The sequence below is a fragment of the Chionomys nivalis genome, chromosome 7, assembly GCF_950005125.1.
Source record: "Chionomys nivalis chromosome 7, mChiNiv1.1, whole genome shotgun sequence".
NCBI lineage: Eukaryota > Metazoa > Chordata > Mammalia > Rodentia > Cricetidae > Chionomys > Chionomys nivalis.
The window spans coordinates 10,823,416-10,845,368 of record NC_080092.1 but is presented as its reverse complement, the minus strand read 5'-3'; the positions used below and the strand labels follow the sequence as shown (position 1 = coordinate 10,845,368).

General features: G+C 44.9%; 1 protein-coding gene across 1 annotated transcript in view; it reads right to left on the bottom strand.

The window, feature by feature from the left end:
• Positions 1-722: 722 nt before the first annotated feature.
• Positions 723-21,953, bottom strand: part of Crebbp (CREB binding protein) — a 141,203-nt gene continuing 119,972 nt past the window's right edge. Inside the window, exons 20-31 of the mRNA XM_057773552.1 lie at positions 21,458-21,538; positions 19,460-19,516; positions 17,299-17,376; positions 16,946-17,013; positions 14,277-14,427; positions 13,863-14,009; positions 13,178-13,291; positions 11,861-12,026; positions 11,427-11,594; positions 7,381-7,542; positions 6,809-7,090; positions 723-5,399 (exon numbers count right to left, since the gene is read on the bottom strand). Coding sequence (XP_057629535.1) covers positions 3,249-5,399; positions 6,809-7,090; positions 7,381-7,542; positions 11,427-11,594; positions 11,861-12,026; positions 13,178-13,291; positions 13,863-14,009; positions 14,277-14,427; positions 16,946-17,013; positions 17,299-17,376; positions 19,460-19,516; positions 21,458-21,538 — 3,625 coding nt within the window. The 3' untranslated portion in view covers positions 723-3,248. The remainder of the gene's footprint in view (positions 5,400-6,808; positions 7,091-7,380; positions 7,543-11,426; positions 11,595-11,860; positions 12,027-13,177; positions 13,292-13,862; positions 14,010-14,276; positions 14,428-16,945; positions 17,014-17,298; positions 17,377-19,459; positions 19,517-21,457; positions 21,539-21,953) is intronic.

Below are 21,953 nucleotides of genomic sequence, written 5' to 3'. Positions count from 1 at the left end.
TTTACATCAGCCGTAGACCCATTCACCCAAACTCATTGGGGTTTGCTTTTAGTTTGGGTTCTGGAGCATTCCCTCAGTATGTCATCACTGCTCCCCACCCTGCACCTAGAATGAATAACCTACACATGTACAGCACCCACTACCTATCAGGCTCCTGTGTATTGTCAGTCCTAGATGGCCAGACTTATTCCTACATTCCCCAAGCTTGCTACAGTGTCTGGACATAGGACTGCCTCCCAGAACACTGCCATTTATTTCCTGGCATCACAGTGGCTACCAAACACACAATCACCTTGATGAGAAATGTTTCCTTCTGTTATTAACACCAGCTTATTTTGTCATGCAGCACTAAATTAAATGTTGATTCAAATGTGACCTCTCCTTTTTTGACAGGTCTCTATGTAGCCGGGGAGCTGTCCTTTAATTCCCTATGGGGTCTCTGGGTTTGAGGTCTTCCGGATTCCTCTAGCTCTAGCTTTTCTGGGATTAAATGCATGAGCTACCATGCCCCGCTAGTCCCATTTAATAGAAATCAAAAGGCAATTTACATGTCTTTACCCCAACAGTGCAGAACAGCACGTCATCTGCATTCAGTCCTTAAATGCTAGTTTGAAGAGCCTCAAATGCATGCAGGGCTGACACCTGGCATCTCCAGTAGTTTAGTGACTAGCAGTTGAGCTAATGCTAAGGGGATCATTAGCCAATCGGAACCACCTTTGAATCCAAGCAGTTTTACCAGCTTTTATTATAAACACCAGCACATTTCAAGTTCCCTCTTTTTGATCACAAATATAGGACTTTTTTCTTCTCCTCTTAAGTATACAACATGAGACACAGTGTCTGGGCACTCCAGCTCTTACAGAAATTTCCTTAGGACAAACTTAGGGATATTATCCACAGCCCACATCCTCAGGCACATCCTCTGACATCCAGCTGGACAACGGTACAGGATGCAGACTCCTTGCCAAGTGCCACCTTCTGAGGTGGGCGGAGAGCAGCTCTTCTGAGGCTCCAGTTCCTCTTCTTGTTTGAACACATGGCTTGGGGCTTCCCAATTGGCAGCAAGGGAATTCTGAAGAGAGCCGAGAATGTGCAAGAACCCATCAAGCTGAGCAAGGACAGAGCATCACCTCTGGAGGACTTGGGACAGGGCTTAGTTGGGGATGTTAGATGATGGTCTATTCCTTACCTGGTCTTATCCACAGCATTAAAATTCAAGATTCAAAATTCTACATTCAAAACTCTAATCTTGAAAGGCTTCCTCAAATTTAATTTCCAAGTATCATGAACTTTGAAAATACTTCTGTGAACTTAAAAGGCCAAAACGAAGGATATTTGGGTCATGATTTCTAAATTTAGCTGCCCCACCCCCATCTAGACCACTCTTTTGTTGGAAGACAGGTATTATTATTTTTTTTTTAAAGGTCCCTGGGAGCAGCAGGCTAGGGGTTTAGTTCCCCTGGTCAGTGGTCCTCCTCTTAGATGTGACATTTACAGTATTCAGGAGCTACCAACCCCTGCTCAGAAAGGACACCTGTTACTGGACTTCACAAGCCAGTGAGGCCATGAAGTAGCAGCCCCCAGGGTGGCACCAGACCTGCAAAGCCCTAATGAGCCACATGGGGCAGGCTGATGGAGGTAACCTCCCTGTTTAACGTTTGGGGAGGGGAGGTCAGGAACCACCTCAAGTCCCTGGAGCACCCTTTGCATTGATTGTGGGATCTGGGTAGAGAAAGAGGGGGCTGTCAGAAAAAAGGGGGGGCAGCTGGCCAACAAGGAGGAGGACAGGAAGAGTAGGCTAGAGGCAAAGTGCTGTTTCCGACCCAGTGGCGACTGTCCCTCGTGGCATGGGTGACATTCACCTGTGAGTACTGAATATGCAAGGCAATGCTGAGCTGCCTCCTCACTCTCTGCACAGGGAGCCCCCCTCCCACCTGGTGGCAACAAGCCTGGGACACTTCCCAGCTGCCACCCATACTGCAATTATGACTGCAGCCCCGCCCTCTCCACTCTGAGAACAATCAGAACCATGTCTTACAAAGAACAGACTCCAAAAATATATATAAATAAATAAAAACCTTAAACATTCTTACAGGGATCTTAAAGAACAGAATACATGTTAAAAACTTCAGTAATTTATATCAATTTTAAGCGATACTTTATATACAATGGGGAAAAAAACACATGCATAGTCCAAATACAATGTTGAAAACAGCATTTTCATAACAAAAAAAACCCCCGAACACTAAGTGTTAATACCATGTACATGAATTCAAGAAGGACCACCCTTTTTGTCTGTTGCACACAGTTTATTTAACAATATGATATAAGAAATGAGTTGGTACGTTACCATTCTATACAGTGATTGAATCTTCTTGAATTTTCTTATTTATAGTAATTATAGCGCTTGCATGATTTACACTAGAATTGCTTTTCCTCATTTCAAGTTTCACATAGAAGAAAGAAAAGAATGCTTCTTCTCTATTAACATTAGCATGGTCTAAGAGAGTGATCATCCCTATTTTTGTCTAAAACCAGTTTTATCAGAGAAACAAAGCAACAATTTCTACATCTGCAAGACAAGAGGTTGGCTTAAGCCAGCATGTATAGATAAATGTGTGTGGGTGTGTACATGTGTGCACGCCGGAGTCAATTCCTATCGTCCAGGGGTAATACTTGGAGATGCCCACAGAGTTCACTATAGAAAAAAAATCTTCCCGCAACATCAGCTCGTTATCGGGACACATTATAAGATGCATTATTTCTGGAACCAGTTTCTGAGTATTATTTTTCTTTTCACTTTTAAACATAAATGTTTAAGTCTTGAAAATACAAATAAAAAATATGAATATAATGAACTTGTTTTTCCCATTAAAAAAAGGCATGAGTCACCAGCAATGACGACAAAAAGAATCCAAACAACCCCCCACCCCCCGAAACAAAACAGAAAAAAAGAGAGAAAAAAAGCCAAGAGAGAAAGAGAGAGACTGACCAGATATTTAAATCAACTGGTTTTTAACAAAAAATATATTCTTTGTATTGTTTCTTTAAACATCAATCCACCCTTCCATGCTTGGGAGTCACAGTCCCATCTAGGCTTAGTAAAAAGAGCCCAGATGCCTGGATTTTCAGTACAAAAAGTCCAAGAACATGAAAAGGGGGAGGGGAAAAAAAAAACAAAAAATGAAAATAATAAAATAAAATAAAATCCCCAAAACAAAAAACAAACACCCAATGCTCTCATAATGCTACAAACCCTCCACAAACTTTTCTAGTGTGTCTCCCGTGGTATCACCAACCAGGGACAGTTCACTGGACAGCGCACTCCTGTTGGGGGTATTCAGCTGGGGGAGCATTGCACTCTGTTCAGGGTTCCCCAGGTGTCCCTGATCCATGGAGCTGGCCATGGTGACTGCGAGTCCGGGGTGGGGGGAGCCAGTCTGGGGTGAAACATGGTGTGGTGAAGGCTGGGGCTGTATCCGTGGTGATGGGCTGGAATGTGGAGGCTGGGATTGGGGCCGCGGAGACTGGACAGGGGCTGGCGACCGCACCTGGTTACTAAGGGATGTGGCGATCTGCTGGCCGGGGAGATGCGAGGCCTGTGGCTGTCCTGAGAGCATATGCTGCTGGGGGCTCATGGGGTTCGGCTGGCCTGGGGACCCAATCTGCTGCTTCATCTGCTGCTGTTGCAGAATCCGCTGCTGCAGGGCCTGTTGAATGTTAGGGGTGCTGTCTGCCCCCAGCCCAGGCTGACCCATTTGGCCAAGTTGTCCCATTGGAGCAGCCATCTGGCCCATGGAGCTGCCCTGGATGGGGAGGTGCTGTTGCATACGTTGCTGCTGCAAAGCTGGGGCGTAGCCTCCAGGTCCTTGCGGTTGCTGGAACTGGCCATGTCCTGCCATGGCTCCGGCCATGCTGGCACTGCTTTGCTGTTGTTGTTGCTGCTGCTGTTGTTGTTGCTGCTGCTGCTGGTGCTGTAGCAGCTGTCTCCTCACCATTTCTCGGTACTGTGGATTCATGTTTGCCATGCTGGGGTTGTGTCCCGGGTTCATGATGTTCAGAGCTTGTCCCTGGGGGTTCAGGCCTCCCATTGCCTGTTGCTGTGGAGGCACACCAGGCCGTGGCACACCAGCCTGCATTGCACTCAGGTTCTGCAGGCTGGGTTGCTGGTGCATGCCGGGCTGGGGCTGCATACCAGGCTGGGACTGAAGTCCAGGCTGGGGCTGCATGCCAGGCTGATTGGCCACATACTTGGCTGTGCGCTGTTTGATGAAAGCTGCCATTAGCTGTGGGTTTGATTTGAGGATGTTCAACACCTGCTGCTGCTGCTGAGGGGAGCTGGGTGACTTCAGGGTCCGCAGCAGGTCTTGCAGGGCACTTGGCGAGATGCTCCTTGGTGGCTGCACATTGGGCATCCGTGGCCCAGCCACAGCTGCCTGGGCCTGCATGGACATTACAGGCCTGGGCATGCCTGGCATTGGCTGCTGCTGGGGGATGGGTGTCTGCTGCCACTGCCCAGGTGGCATGCTAGGCATGACAGGCCCACTGACTTGGTTGGGACGGGGCACATTCAGACCCACAGGGGCCATCTGGTTCCCTGGGGTTCCTATACCTGCACGCCCTGGGGGCATGCCATTGTTGATGTTTGCTCGGTACAGGTGCTGCTGTTGCTGGGCCTCCCGTTCAATTTGCCGTGCTGCTTCCACTGCCGCAGGTGGGGGCTGGGCGGGGGGCGGGGGAGCTGGTACCTGGTTGGTAGGCTTCCCAGCAGACACTATTGTGGGGGGCTGAGTCCGGGCTACATTAGGGAAGCCAGCTGATGACATGTTTACAGGTGAAGGCTGAGGCTGGGCAGGGGGCTGTGGTGTCTGGGGTGTGCTGGGCTGCTGCGTGGGGGTCCCGGGTGGTGCTGAGGTAGGAGAAGGCAAACTCTGCTGAGGCACATTGCGGGTGTTCATGGTGGCCATTCGCCGGCGCATGAGCTGGGCCTGCTGCAGGCGATGCTGGATCTGCTGCTGGCGGAGCTTGTGTTTGATGTTGAGGCAGAAGGGCACAGGGCATTTATTTTCTTGGCAGTGTTTGGCGTGGTAGCAGCAAAGAGCAATGAGCTGCTTGCACACTGGGCATCCTCCGTTAGTCTTGCGCTTACATCCCTTTGTGTGCTGCACAACTCGTTTCATCTTCTGGCAAGATGGCAGAGAGCAGTTGGCATTGCGACACTGGCAGGCATGGACCAGGGACTGGATGCAGCGTTGGATGCTGAGGCGCCGGGACTCCTGGGGGCTCTTGGACTGTGGCTCACCTTGACTGCTGCCCTCATCATCAAGACCCAGCCCCCACTTAACCATCTTATGGGTGTGGCTCTTTGTGTTGTAGCAATTGATACAAAGGTCGTAATCCTATAGAAAAGCAAAAGGGACAGACCAACATCAGCATAGGCCCAGTATGAGCAGACACTCTTGGGCACGGGTCAGAGTATAGGCCCAAGGCTTGAGCAGTTATAGCGGTCTCCTTCCCCCACCCACTTCCTTCTTTATTTCATGTGCTTTGAGAAAAGCATCAAGACCTTACCTTGAGACTTAATAGTGAGAAATAAGAACACCGTAGCCATTTCCTCCTAGTGCTACCAGAGGATGTCAGACACTATCCCGGGGAGAAAGGCATCAAATGATCCTCCCCCAAAACAGAAGCCCAAGTGGCTGAGAGATACTTGAACTTAGGAAGCATTAAATGTTGAAGGATGGGGTTGGGAGAGCGCTCACTGGGTAAAATAAGGTGATGGTCAAATATGAGGACCTGAGTTTAGACCCTCAGCATTCACACAAAAATCCAGTACTTATAACTGCAGCACCGGACAGGGAGGAAGTAAGTGGACTGCTGGGAATTGCTGGTCCCCAGCCTAGCCCAAGGTTCAGTGACAGATCATTTCTAGGGAAATGAGGTAAAGAGCTACAGAGCAATTCTCCTCTGGCCTCTGTATGCATACACACAAATAGTTCACATATACACATCCAAACAAATCTACCCACAAACAAATCTGAGGATGAAGTCCTAAGGCTGGGTCTAAAAATTGTGCTCAAAGAAAACACAAAATCGTAAAATAGTGAAGTAGAAAGAGGACAGAAAAGCCTGGAGAAAGCTCGGGAAAAACAAGAATTGAAAGGTAAACTAAGAAAGAAGAGGTAGGCCGGGCGGTGGTGGCACACGCCTTTAATCCCAGCACTTGGGAGGCAGAGACAGGCGGATCTCTGTGAGTTCGAGACCAGCCTGGTCTACAAGAGCTAGTTCCAGGACAGACTCCAAAACCACAGAGAAACCCTGTCTCGAAAAAACCAAAGGAAAAAAAAAAAAAGAAAGAAGAGGTAGACAGCTTTTGCCCTAACCAGGACAAGCTCTACATGCTGAAGACAAACTACACACAGGGCAGGAGACAGTGAGCCTGCCAGTGGTATACATGAAGATCCTGCCATTAGACCTGATCAAAGGTGTCAACCTGCCATCAGGACAAAAGGCATCCCTAAGCCCTTAGCAAGGCTAGGAAGAGATAAATACACAGGAATTCCTGTAGAATCACAGTGTTCCAAAGTCTTTCCACAGTCAGGCTGCCTTAGCACATGGCCTGTAGCTGTAGCGGACAAGGGCACAAAATAAGAGGACAATAAGGGTGCCACTCATGCCTGGCTCCCCATGCTGGGACAGAAAGCACAAACAGTGTTGTGTAGAGATGACAACATCTACATCCATTCCTGATGCTGGAATTCTACATCTACCTATGGGGGAAGGTCAGAAGGGAGGTGGCAGGGCTTACCTCACACACAGTACAGTGCCAGCGTGTCTCTACGTGGTGTTTACACTCATTGCAAGTATAGACAAAGCGGTCCTGGCCTTGTGTGTGCAGTTCCACCAGCATGCACAGAGTGGACCATTTGGAGCGGCGTAAGGAAGAGAACTCCCAGTGCTTGTCTCTGGCCAGAGTGAGGAAAGCATCACGCCCATCCATGAGATCACAGCTGAGCAGGGGGTCAGGGTCCACGATGGGGGGCTGAGTGCTGATAACAGGTCCAGCATGCAGATGAATCACAAAGAAGACCTGAAAGGAAGAGCTGCATTAAACCCCACAGAGAGACAGCATGTGCCAAGTGCCGGGCCGCATCTTACTTAACCAAACCCAGAGCCTGCTTGAGGCCCTGGTTTCTTGGGATGGAACAACTAATGATAAGCCATACAATGTATTAAGAAACTACTGTTCCACCTTATACAGAGGTAGTCCTCCCTTCTATCAAAGACTTGTACAGGGAGCCTCAGCAGAGCAGGCCTGGTGCCTGCTGTTTCTCCAGGTTCTGAGTATCCCCGTAACCTCCCACAAGACTATGCCATTACCTCCTTATGCTTCTCCATGGTGGCATATAGCTTCTGGGACAAGTCGTTGGACACATTGGGCATGCTAGGCTTCTTCTTGTTGGCGCGGCTAATGCTGCTTTTGTTTTTGTTGGTCTTCTTATTGTTCTTTTTCTTGGCATTCTTGCTGTCACCTTGACTGCCCTGTAACCACATGCAAAACTGTCAGAACAACATCCATTTCCTAATCTGTGGGGCTCCAGAGATCCCGTATGCACCTGGGCCATAGGCTGCCATCAGAGGGCTAAAAATTGAATCTTCCAAGCCTGGCTGGCACCTGTATGTCCTCTTACTTCTTCAGGATATGTGTGTGTGTGTGTGTTTTGGTTTTCCGAGACAGGGTTTCTCTGTGGCTTTGGAGCCTGTCCTGGAACTAGCTCTTGTAGACCAGGCTGGCCTTGAACTCACAGAGATCCACCTGACTCTGCCCTCCTCAGTGCTGGGATTAAAGGTGTGCGCCACCTCTGCCTGGCTCTTCTTAAGGATGTTAATTCAGAATCTAAGCTTAGATTCTAAGAGGAAGTTTCCTATCACTCCTCACTGGACAGGAATGCTACGCTGTTCCATCCTGCATGCTCAGTACGTGGTTTTTTATTTTGGGAAGGCCTGCTCATCTGTATGAATTTTCAAAAGACTCGGGGAATGTGCAAATGAAGGTAGCACCAGGAGGAGCAGGCAGACCCTGATTTTTCCAGGTCCCACTCAACACTTGGACTAGGGTAGAGTAAGTCCAAGTTTGTCTTGCAACCTGTTGTTATTATTTTTCATTATTACTTGGCTGAGGTCTAAAAGGGACTCGCTCCTCAGTTCAAGAGCTCCAATGATCCTACTATAAAAAGAACTTGGGGCATCATCAATTTAGAATACAACCAAGAAAAGCTAATCAAATCTGACCCAGAGAACTTCTTTATCCTGCAGTATTGGGAGTGAAACCAGAGCCTTACAGAAGCTGAGCAAGTGCGTCACCACTAAAGTATGCCCTCAGCTCCACCCGGTCACTTTTCCATGTGATGCTGCATAACCTAGGTTTCAAACTCATCATGTATCTAAATCAAATAATTACTTTACTTACATGCATGTATTATGTGTATTTGTGAGTGTGTCACAGTGCCCATGTGGAGGTCAGGATAGACTTTTTTTTTTTTTTTTGGTTTTTCGAGACAGGGTTCTCTGTGGTTTTGGAGCCTGTCCTGGAACTAGCTCTTGTAGACCAGGCTGGTCTCGAACTCACAGAGATTCGCCTTTTTTTTTTATTCTTAATGGAAGATTGGAGTCTTCGAGCATGTGGACCCCGGGACTTGAACTCAGGCCATCACACATGGCAGTAACAGGCACTTTTACTTGGACCCATCTTAATGGCCCTCAAATAAATTTTAATTATTTGGATTTTTTTTTTTGAGACAGCTCTGGCTGTCCTGGAACTCACTGCGTAGACTGGCCTTGAACTCACAGAGATCTGCCTGCCTCTGTTTTCTGAGTGCTGGGATTAAAGATGCGTCTCTATGCTTGACTTCAAATAAACTTCTTAGTTTATTATTATTATTATTATTATTATTTTTTTTTTTTTTTAAAAAAAGACAGAGTTCTCTGCATAGCTTTGGAGCCTGTCCTGGAACTCGCTCTGTAGACCAAGCTCAGGCATCTGAGTTTGAGGCCTCTGCCTTCCGACTCCTGAGTTCTGTGATTAAAGGTGCCACCACTGCCCGGCTAAGTAAACTTTTTAAAGAAACTGTTTTTGAGCTAGGCACAGTGGTAGGCACATTTAATCACAGCACTCAGGAGTCAGACTGATCTCTGAGTTTAGGCCAGCCAAAGTTATGCAGAGAATCCCGTCTCAAAAAATCAACAAAAAGAAGAAGAGAAAAAAAAAATTATTTGGTCACCTGGAAACATGCACTTCAGTTATTTTTCTGGTGAAGTTTTACCTGTGCATGTGCCTAAGGGTAGCTGGAGTTGAATACATGATGTGGTATCCTGTCTCCCTCATTTAACACCACGATTCTAATTTTTCAGTTTTTTTTTTTTTTGGTTTTTCGAGACAGGGTTTCTCTGTGGCTTTGGAGCCTGTCCTGGAACTAGCTCTGTAAACCAGGCTGGTCTCGAACTCACAGAGATCCGCCTGCCTCTGCCTCCCAAGTGCTGGGATTAAAGGCGTGCGCCACCACCACCCGGCCTAATTTTTCAGTTTTTAAAAACTGTTTGAGAATTTCATACATGCATGTAATATGTTTTAACGAAGCACCCTACCCCCATTCCCTCTCTTCCAGTTCCTCCCTGGAGAATCTAATTTTTAACAGCAAAGCAATGTCCCCTACAAAGTGTGAGCCATAATCTCACTGTGAGGTCCTAGGTAACCTTAGGAAGGGGAATCCTTGCTCTCAGCATCTACACTGCATACACAGAAAACAACAAATCTACTTGTCAACACTTTCCCTAGCATACAGTGAAGGCGGGCTCAGGCACAAGCCACCTAAGTCGTCTGAACAGCTTCACTGACACCATGCCAGAGACCAACTTGGATGAATCAGTTTGTTCTGCATTCCTTTAGAGTCCTTTCCTTGGTAGTAGCAGGACTGTCCTTGTGCTCTGCTGCGTTGTGCACCAGTGACTCCCACTTCTTCAAGTGACGCCACCACTGCTGTCCTTAACAAACTGAGACAAATGGTTCTGTGTCAGGTCACCTATGCTCTGGGACTTGGCTTGGTCAGTGGTCTCACGATCATTTGGTCTCCACTGCAAAGTACTGAGTCAACCACTGAGACATGCCTGTTCTTTTAAGGCCAATCTGAATATGGCCTACTCTCTCTAGCTTCTTGGGAACTGTTTTGCAGTCAAGAAGGAAACCAAACCATGATGAGGAACAGCCAAGTTCCTGAGAAGGTGAAGGGATGGACCAACTTCTGGAGGTTCCAGAGAAAGAGAGAGAGAGAGAGAGAGAGAGAGAGAGAGAGAGAGAGAGAGAGAGAGAGAGAGAGAGAGAGAGAAAGTCAGACAATGGGGACAATTTGGGAGATCTTGGGAACAATCAGGGACATAAGCTTCTCTTTCATCCTGGTCTGTGCTTTCTATATTACAGCTGTCTTTTTGAAGACATAAAACTCAACATGTTCAGTGTTGAGCACATTGTAACCATTCAACAGATCACGTGTACACTGAACATGCATGCTTATCTGAGGCTTCAGGTGTTCCCACATGCTGCCAGCACCTCTAGCCCTGCTGGGATCCAGTCCGACCACTTCCTATGGAGCAATGCAACTCACCATTTGTTTCTCCCTCACCAAAGTAAGTTCAAGCTTTACACACAAGACATTCTTCTAACTCATCATTTCTCATATGCCACAAACATCCTCCACAGAAGTCACTGTACATACCTACCGGACCTACAACTACAATCAATATATATGCCATTGTCAGCTCTACCTGACCAAGTAGTACCTTGAGACCTTTGATACAGCATACTTTCTCCCCTCAACTCAAGTGGGATCTCAGCTCCGATGTCACTGTTTCTAAAGGCACCCTCAGACCTCTGTCTTCTTTACCTTAGGCTCCTTTCTTCTCAGAGTTGCCCCACCACATGAAAACACATCATGAAGCTATCCAGGTCCTTGGTGTTTCTCCTAGTATAAGATACCTCTTGGGGCAGGGACAAGGTCTTGCTTAGTACACTTTGCACTCCCTGGTACACAGGGATAGTAAACAGTGAACAGATTGAGAGCAAACAAAACAAAACAAAAAAGCAAAAAGACGCCCCCTTCCCCAAAAAACCCACAAAATAGGGAATTGCCACAATACTCAGCACAAGGCACTTCTGTCTCTCTAGGAAGTAATTTCTACCCATCTCCTCCATGTACTGCCTTGGTTCCAAAAGGTCACCATCTCTCCAGGTCTAACCAGTAGGCCCCATTGCTTATTGCTGATTATGGTGACATCCTATGTGTGTGCACGAGAACATTCACAGGAAGAAGCCAACAGCAAATGTATACTTTTCAGCCTGCCACTCTGGTGGCACAGCTCTAGCTGGGCTGTACCTCAGGGGTCTCACTAGCTGCAGTACTTTCTTCTTTTTTCCTTTCTTCTTCTTCTTGTTCTAGCTCTTTGATGCTTTCTTCCAACACATTAGGCCAGAAATCTCCTTCAAAATAGGGTAACTCCTTGGCACTCGTGAGCCTGTCTTCATTTGCTTGTTTGAAGATGTCCTAAGAGGAAGCAGAAGAGAGGTGAGGTGAGGTCCCGTAGAGGCTACTGGGGACCACATATACAAACTAGACATCAACTGACTAAAAGGCCCACTGCTTTGACCAACTGTAGAGTTGCTTCTGCAGTTTCATCAGATGTTTGCAGGCTCTTGCTTTCTATTTCTTGTAATTTATCATAGTTATAAAGCACATGAGTGCCAGAGGAAAATACATAAAACATGTCAGTCAGCTGTGACAAAGTCAACATCTTCCTTCAACAGGAGTACCTTATAGTCATTAATGATCCTCTCTGCAAATGCCTTGTCCAGCATTTTCTTGTACCACTCCTGCAGTCGTTTTGGTTTGGGGATTTTCTGATCAGGAGGGTGGCAATGAAAGATGTAGTCATCTCCTTCACTTGGAGGACAGGCCCAGATGTGTCCTGTCACATACCTATAAGAACATACAAGACAAGCCAGACAGAAGTATAAGTGAACTCTTATCTATTTTTGAGGCAACTGCAGCTTAAGAATAGTAACTAAAGCAAGAACAGAAATTAATGAGGGAAGATGAAAACAAAAGAAATGGCCATAAATGCTTGGGTAGGTCTTATAAAATACTTGGGCTCCAACACAATATCTGAATGGTGTGTGTGTGTGTAAAAGTATCATCTTCTTCATTTACAAATCCAACCCTATATTCAGCACTGAATACTTCATTCTCAGAAGTATTTGCATGGAGCTGAGCCTGCCAGGGCCTGGTAAAATGAAGTGAAGCAGCAGCTTCCTGCCTATTTTCTCCTGTGACTGGAAAGGCAGCTCAGGCAAGTAACTCTCTTTAGAGGATCAATGTCAAATGTCTTATCCGCTCTGTTCAAGGCACTTTAGCAAACCTTTTCAGGTCTAGGAAAAGAATGTGACAGGTGTGGTATATATACACATAGTATCAGAGAAAAAAAAGACAGAGTGTTTGTGTGTTCAATCAGTGATTTCCAATCAAAGAGTAGAAAAGATAAATGTATAGAGACAGAAAGTAGATTAGTGGCTGTCTGGAGCCAGGGGCAGGACAGGGAATAGTAGCCAGAGGGCACAGGGCTCTGTTGAAGGAGAGTGTGTAGAGACCGGCTTTTGGAATGGTTACACCAGTCAATAATTTTAAAAACCACTGACTCTCCCCAGGCGGTGGTGGCGCACGCCTTTAATCCCAGCACTCGGGAGGCAGAGGCAGGCGGATCTCTGTGAGTTCGAGACCAGCCTGGTCTACAAGAGCTAGTTCCAGGACAGGCTCCAAAGCCACAGAGAAACCCTGTCTCGAAAAAGCAAAAAAAAAAAAAAAAAAAAAAAAACCACTGACTCTAAAACCTGAAACAGAAAAAACACATGATACGCAGACTATGCTTCAATAAAGTAAAAAGAAAATGAAAAGAAAGCAGAGGCAAAGAATAGACACTGCTCTTTGGAGTCAGACACATGTGAGAGGCTTAGGAGACTTCTGAACCACTCTCAATACATTAGAATAAAAACACATAAAACTAAATGAGAAAAACACACTATTTCACAAAATAGACAAAACATTTTAATTGATTGTGAAAAACCAAGACTCACCCCAATTTCTTCACATACTCTAGATATCCAATGAGTATCTCATGGTAAACAGCTGTCCGGAGGCAGCGGGGCCGGAAGAAATGAATACTGTCCAGATAAGATATGTATACACGCCTGCAGGGGTGGGTGGGGTGTCATTTTTATTTCTAATTCAGAGTACCCCTTAAGTTTGAAAATACTAACATCCCAAAGCCCCCAGAAATAGATTTTGATAGCCACCACAGAGGCCACCTGACTAGATGTGAAAAACTCGAATCACAGTTCCAGCTGAAAACTAAGGAAACAGAAATAATTTTCTACTCTTAAAAAAAAGAGAAGGAAACCTTCCCCAGGGGAGCAACTTGGAAGAGGCCACTTCTTTGCCCCTCTCACCCAAAATCCAGACTAAACAGACCAACTCTGGACCAGAGAGACTTGATTTGAACAGAACATTTAGCTGTTGCTACTCCGGCTCCCCAGTGATCATCTTGATAAGACAAAGCAAAGCTAGGGCCACATACAAGCATGCCACATTACCACCAAGACCCTTTGTTTCCTGACCGTTTACAGGAAAACAAAGCTAATTGGTTTAGTCAGGTAACTATTTGAATCCAGTAGCAAAGCACACAGTTTTAAGACACCCGAGCCTCTGTCTGTTACACCCAGAATGGGGCTAAAAAGCACATCAGAAGTAACATGGGACTACCTTGTATTTGGTGGGGGGCAATCGGAGCCATATTCTTGCACATGCATCCCAAAAAAGCAAACATCGACTCCATCGATCTCTTCAAAAGCAAAGAGTGCTTTGGTTCGATACGGGAAAGATTCAGACATTTCTCCAGAATCCACAAACCTGAAACAGAAAACAAAGCCTGTCCTGTGTAGAAGGCTCAAGGCTCGGCAACCTCTTGCAATGACAGCCAGAGTGGTTTTGGGCTGTGCTGCAGCTCGTCCTGGTCCTGTTTATTAGGCAAGGGAACCATCTCGGATAATGTATTGAAATTCAGAAAAGAAGGTTACATCCTAGTTACCTTTGCATTAAGTACGTCACACTTGAAGTCCTACAGAGTCAGGAGTGGGGCCTACCCCACAGTTTAGGACAGGAAGAAAAAACACAAACCTTGACTTCATCCCAGGCTTGACCTCCACAGTCTTGTCTGAGCTGGCCACCACTCTGACAAAAACCTCCCCAGCTTCAGGGTGATTCTGGCGCCGCAAAAACTTGTTCACTCGGTCTTCCAAGTGGTTTCCCAAGCGTGTGGTCTGAAGCCCTAAAAGTTCAGAATGAACAGTATCAGGCAGAGCTGTTGAGGCTGCTGATTCACGTTGCTATTTCCAAGGACTAACAGTTGTTTTGTAAGAACAGAAGAGCTCCACCCCATGACACGAGCATCTTCTTTAGGAAAGCAGATGTGCAGCCTTAGGCACTTTGCTCCTTGTTGGCCATTTATCTGCTCACACTTCTGTCCATTTCTAATAGTAAGGGGCAGGAGAGACACAAAGATGGCCTGAATCTGACAGGACTGACACTGTGCTTCTTCCCCTGCACATCAGGTCCTGGGTTGCTGAGTGGCTGTGGGACAAGCCTTGCCCTGGGGCTATGTTGAGCAGAAGTCTCAGGAATGCCAACAGGCAGACTGTTTACTCCCCAGAACTACACTTGAGGAACTCCTATAGCAACAAGGAATATGGCACACCCTTGACCCAGTCAATGACGGGGTTTTCTTCCACCTAGCTCAGTTGCAGTCTAAAAGGGAGCTTAGAACACCCAGGGCCAAGTCATCAAGCATTAGCCAAAGACTGTTTGCTGCCTTCTGAGCACAGTGCTCAGCTGGGAGGCAGAGCAGGCATGACCTTAGCATCAGGCAACTTCATCTTGGTTATGTGGCCAGTCCTGTGCTGGCTCTGGCCATAGCACAAGAGATAGCCCATATGACCACTGTGACCAAAGCCACCAGGAATAAACATCACTATGGAGAACTGCTTTTCAGGGAAAGAGGACTAGAATGTGAGATCTATCAAAGATTCATCGGTTATAAAAATGAATGTATTTTGGAGGGGTGGTGCTGGGGAACTGAATACAGGATTCAACATATATTAAATAGATACTCCACCCCATCTCCCATGTCAGGTGATGGACCTCCCCTCTCTTCCTTTCGTTAAAACGCAGGATCTGTATCACTATGTAGCCAGGTTGGCATGGGATTCAAGGGAATTCTGTCTTAGCCTCTCAAGAGCTGAGATTACAGGCATGTGCCAGCACAACCAGTTTAAGATGATAAAATTAAGTAAAATTTCTTCTTTAATGACTTTTAAATATTTTTTACAATCATGAAAATTGCTTATAGATAGTAAATCTAGAGGTCTGGAAAGATGGTCCAGTGGTTAAGAACATCTACTCTAGCAAGGGACCTGTGCTTAGTCTCAACATCAGTATCAGGTAACCCACAGCCACCTCAAACTACAGCTCTAGGGAACCTAATATCCACTATTCTGGGCCTCCATGGGTACTACATGCATTTGGTGTACATACAAAAAAGAAGGTACACACACACAGAGGTCTCTGTGTGTATAATATATATAACAATTAAAATAAATTAATATATTTTTTTCGTTTTTTTGAGACAGGGTTTCTCTGTAGCTTTGAAGCCTGTCCTGGAACTAGCTCTTGTAGACCAGGTTGGCCTCAAACTCACAAAGATCCGCCTGCCTCTGACTCCCGAGTGCTGGGATTAAAGGCATGCGCCACCACCGCCTGGCATTAATAAATTAATGTTTTTAAAAGTAAATCTTAGAAGATTCCTTACTGTTGTCTCAAGTAGTATATAAACTTCATTTTTCTGCAATAAATATAACAAGAGTGGTACCTTGGAGGTATATTAAGATATAACCAACACTCGGTGGTGGTGGCACATGCCTTTAATCTCATCACTCAGGAGACAGAGGCAGGCCATTCTGTGAGTTCGAGTCTACAGAGCAAATTCCAGGACAGCCAAGGCTACACTGAGAAACCATCTTGAATCCATCCCCAAAAGTAAACAAAATCCAATAGCAAAGGAAAAAAACTCAGGAAAAAAATAAAGATTTGTACAGTTAAAAGTAGTAACAAATAGATTAGAGATCTGTTTTATACTTTAGTGAGCATCAAACTTCCTAAATTTTGTCAGGCTGAGCTCTGTGCCCAGCAGTCTGCAGAGCTCAGTGATTGTTCTGACAAGCACAGAAATAGGCACAAAGACCTTCAGAAGACGACCACCATTCTTGCTGAAATCCCCAAGGGAAATCCTGCACTGAGGGACAGCAAATCTTAAGCCCAGGAGACAACCCTGAGAGCCTGAACGTCTTTTCTGGACAGGACTCCCAATTCTTTCTAAGCTACTGAAGAAGGAACTGCCAACCAATGTTCTCTCAGTAGGTCCTGAAATTTACTTTTTTTTTTTTCTGTTGTTGTTTTTTGAGACAGGGCTTAGTGTAGCCCTGGCTGTCCTGGAACTCACAAGGATCCACCTACCTCTGTCTCCTGAGTGATGGGACTAAAGGGATGTGCCACCACCGTCTACCTGAAGCTTTGCTCTTCTGAAATTTACTTTTTCAGTCCTCTAAAACGTTACTGAAAACATGAGCTGGTCATAAAAGGGTCAAGCTGAATCACTACAATGAAAACCTTCCACATGAAAACTGCTGTCACTGAGCTCTCAAAGTTCACAGTGACAAGTAACAAAGAAAGGGGAGCAATTACAGAAGTTCAAAGGACACAATCCAGGACACAGAAATTTTTAGCAAACTTACTCTTAGCACTGAATTTGTTTTCTTTCCGAGGTCTGCCAGTTTTCTTCAAGCAGTTGTCACACACAAAACTGTACAACAAATAATGGGTGTGATAAGATTACAATCAACAGTAAGATGCAGCACTGAAATACTGTGTTGGCAGTTTAAATCACATCATTGTGAAAAGAGTGAAGAGACAGACGGCTCTGAGTCTACAATTTGTAAAGCAGGCAAACACAAGATTTAAATTTAGAACCAACTGTCACCTTCCTTAATTGCTAAATTTTGCTGACAATGAACAAGACTCAGCACCACAGACACCTCCCCATGACTTGTGCACAGCTGCTCCCCAGAGATCACAGCAAATCACTCACCCTGCAGGCCAAATGATGTCATAATGTAGAACGCAAATTTGATGCATCTTCCGGCCACACTCTTTGCAGTCAACAAAACTGGGAGACAAGAAAGCACAATTATGCACCAGGAGCCACACATACGCAGTTTTCAGCAGGAGCTTAAGTATATGGCACACACTGTTGTCTGAGCTACTTTCAGGAGCTCTGGCATCCATGTTTGTGCTGACCAATGCAGAAATGTTTAACGTGCTTGCCTATGTTAGTTAATTTTCTTAATCAAGAAACAGGATCCCACCTTCACCCCACCCTGCCTACTTTTTCTGTCGAGTAAAAAGAGGTCTGGCCATGTAAGTCCAGCCTGGCCTTGAACACACGATCCATCTCTGGTCTACTCATGGGTTAGGAAAGGCATGTACACAAATGCAGGTATACAAATGGAAGTCAAAAGCCAGCTTTGTAGAGTCAGTTCTCTCCTTCTACCTTTATTTGAATTCTTGGGAATGAAATCATGTTGTCCTGTATCCTTAGCAGATGCCTTTACCCACTGAGCAATCTTACTCAGGCCCTTTGTGCTCAGAATGTTATGTCCCTCTCTCCAACACCTGCTTTTAGATAAGAAATACCAACACCAAGAAGTCCACTCCAGTGGTGATGTGTTGTACCCATGATAAAAGCTCTTATCCATGGAACCACGTACACTGTGGCTCCTGCTGCCTGCACTCATCTGTTGCTGCAAAATTAAAACTTAAAACCCATACAAAAAGGACTAGAGAGATGGCTCAGTGGTGAAGAACACTGGACCTAAGTTCACCTCCAAGCCATTTGTAACTCTAGTTCAGGGAGATCTGACCTATTCTGGCTGCTGTGGGCATTAGGCACACATGTCCTGTATATAGACAAATTTAGGCAAACACTGATACATACAAATGAATCATTAACATTGGGGTGGGGGATGACCATGATAGGCAACAGGACAACATAGCATGGAGAATCAGAAACAAAACTGAATTTTCCTTGGGGGAAGTCTCTATATGCCCCAGCATTCATTATCTAATGAAATCCTGTCCTTAAGTATCATACAGTAGTAGGCTAGAGGACATAGTAACCTTCCCAAAGGAAAGCTGGAGCTCCATATGTGTCTGTGTGGCAAGCTGAGTATTTTCCATTATAGCAGTTGACCTCTCTGTAACTAGGAGATTTGGGGGCCAAGAGAACAAAGCAAAAGTGACACACTTGTCCCAACCTTGAAGAGCCAACTTTGTAAAGCAATGGCAGTGGTAAGAACATATACTATAGTTCACAGGGCAGATTTTTTAGAAAGTGGTTCTTATTTTTGGAATTTCTCTGGGACAATATTACCATTTCAGATAATGGACTGTATTCTTTATGGAATCACACTAAGCAATCCTTAAAGATGCCTATTACCAAGGTTTAAAGAGGTTTCAGTGAACTAAAACATTCACATCATCTTTATTTTTATTTAATGACTTTTCGAGACAGGGTCCTGGAGCTCACCCTGTAAACCAGGCTGGCCTTGAGATCCTCCTGCCTCTGCCTCCCAAGGGCTAGGATTAAAGGCATGTACCACCATTGCCTGGTTCGCCCATATAATCTTATTTATTCATTTATTTAATGTATGTGAGTGCTCTCTCTGCGTGTATGCCTTTAAATGCCTTTAAATGCCAGAAGAGGGCATCAGATTCCACTATGGACGTTGTGAGCCACCATGAGGTTGCTGGGAATTGAACCTGGGACTTCTGGAAGAGAAGCCAGTGCCTTAAACCGTTGACCCATCTTTCCTGCCCCTTAATCCATATCATCTTATCACTATTAAAATCCAGGAACTGGAGAACATGTTACAGAGACATCTATTTTGAGTTTTTGATAATTTGAAAAGAAACCCTATTTTTATTTTATTCTCCCATAATCTAATCACAAGTAATAACTTTCCTCATCTAAGACTCTAAGTAAAAAAGAACCAGGCATTGTGACACACAACTTTAATACTAGCACTCGGGAGGCAGAGGCAGGCAGGTATCTGTGAGTTTAGGGCAGCCAGGGCCATACAGAGAGAACCTATCTCAAAAGACAAACAGAAGAAAGAGACAGATAGAGGCAGAGAGAAAACTACATATATGTGTGTGTGTTTGTGTGTGTGTGTGTATGTATATATACTCACGGTTCAGGATCTAAGGTATCATTTTTCTTCTTTTCAAATTGATCCTTGGAAATTGTCCTTTTTAAAAGAAAAAGAAACATTTTAGTTGACAGACATATACTCCTCTACCATTTTTTTTCTTAAAATATCTGTTCTAAACTACTATTGGCTTTACTGTAAGATAATTATTATAATTTAGATTATGATAGCAAAATTGTGTTGAGATTTAAATATGTTTATTTTCAGTCAAGTTCATATGGCAAACAGCTACTGACATTGGTAAGATCACAGCTAAATGCCAATACACCCTCAATGCAAGGTAAGACTCCACCGAGGATTCCCACTTTGGAAGGGTGGAGTATTTGGGTTTCAATCCATGCATATGTGAATTACTTCGACACATGGAATTATATAACTTTCTTTTGTTGATGTTTCTTTTAAATAAAAGTTTACATACTCTGTGTGTGTGTGTGTGTGTGTGTGTGTGCGTGTAAACACGAGTAAACATAATGTGCATGTGTAGACACATGTCACAGTACTCCTGTGGAGATCAGAGGACAACTCTGTGAAGTTGGTTCTCTCCTTCCACCTTCATGTGGGTTTGGGAAGAGAACTCAGGTTACCACATTTGCAATGAAAGGGCCTGTAACTACTGATGCATTCCACTGGCCCCCTTTCTGCATCTTTAGTTTTTATTCTAAGTGACATACAAAACTTAATGTTGTACATATTAATGATATACCCTTGTGCACACTGCATAATGTAATTTTTTAGGCTAAATATACTAACCACCTCCAACACTTACCTTTTTGGAGGGGGGGGCATAAAAAACATTCAAAATATGTTCTAGCTTTTTGAAAAGCCCAGTACATAACTGTTATTGACAGTCAAGAGTAATCCATAGCTTTTGTTTATATATAACTGAACCTTAGCATTTATTGAAAAGTCTTTCTCCATCCCTACCGTCTACAATTCAATGATGAACTACAATCAGATCAAAGAATTAAGATGACAAGGGTAATGAAATCAATTCTGAAGCAGTTTTCCTGTCTGTGAGACCTGTTAATTTTGGGGCCATATTCCCAACATGACCAGAAGCATGAAAGATTTGGAACTGGGTGTGCAGAAAAGGGAACTATAAAATGCTTGGCAGGCTAGGGCAGATGGGCAGGCCAGCATGACTTTGGGCATTTTACAAATGCAAGTGAGTCAAGTAGTCTACCAGTAAGTAGTTTTCATTTCTCTTGCTGGTTATGCTGCCACTCAGAAGGAGTAACTAATGGACATGCTGGATCCATCTAGGGAGCAAGAGTCAGACCACCAGCAAGGAATGACAGACATTTTTATATTATATTAGAAGAAGTGGAGAGAGGATTGGAATCTAACTTGCAGTAGCTTAGTCACTTAAAAGATGAACGTTTAAAAGGTAAAGTCAATTCCAAATTTTTTATTTAAAAAAATAATTTATTTTTATGTGTACTGGGTTTTGCCTGCATGTATGTCTGTGTGAGGGTGTCAATCCCTGGAACTAGAGTTACAGAGAGTGTTAGCTGTCATGTAGGGGCTGGGAATTGAACCTGGGTCCTCTTGAAGAGCAGTCAGTGCTCTTAACCTCTGAGCTACCTCTCCAGGTCTGTTTTGTTTTTCTTAAACAGTGGTGTTGGTGATATGTACACAACATGCACTTTCTGTGGATAAGGCTAGCTAGCTTCTCAGGTTTAACTGAAGCAGGGAACCCACTACCACGGAAAAGCTATTTGTTGGTGAAATGTACAAAGGTCAAGAACTGAACTAATCCTGCCTTGAACGGAGCAAGATGGAGAACTGGTGTTGCTGTTTGGCTGACACCTGTATCTTTAAGTATAAACATCTATGCCCATGAAACCATGTTTCCATTAAACGTGGGTATAGTTAATATATGAATAAAAACAAAACACAAAAATGCACACAACTCAAAATGGTATATCTGGCTTCTTCTTCAGGCATGAACACAAGGAAGTATAGCAAGATCATACTTACGTCTGAGGTTGGGAAGGGTCGTCACCCAGGGTCACATTCTCGCCCTGGATCTCTGTGAAACACTTCTCACAGAAATGATACCTGTCAGCAAGAAGGCCATACTTGGGTGAACTGGTCCATCACAACATACAGCCACCCAAGCAACGAAGCCACCAATCAGAGCAGGGCAGAGCACCACGACGAAGGGGGGGCGTTGTTGGTTGATTGATGGGTCAGTGAGGACAATGAAAGGAACAGGGGGGCAGGTGGGGAAGGGCAGAATTAGAGAACAGGGAAGGGAACAAATAGCACAGACACAGAGGTAAGACGCAAACACCAGACAACACAAAGCAGAAAGCCAAGGCAAAGCATTGATTAGCATTCGGTCTCATTGCACGCATCATAGGCCATCATCACTAATAACGACAGGTTTGGTCTGGCTCCAAGATGCAAATGTTTTCAAGGAGTTAATACTAGAATTGCATGGAGCCTAAATTTAGAAAGCTGAATTTTGTCA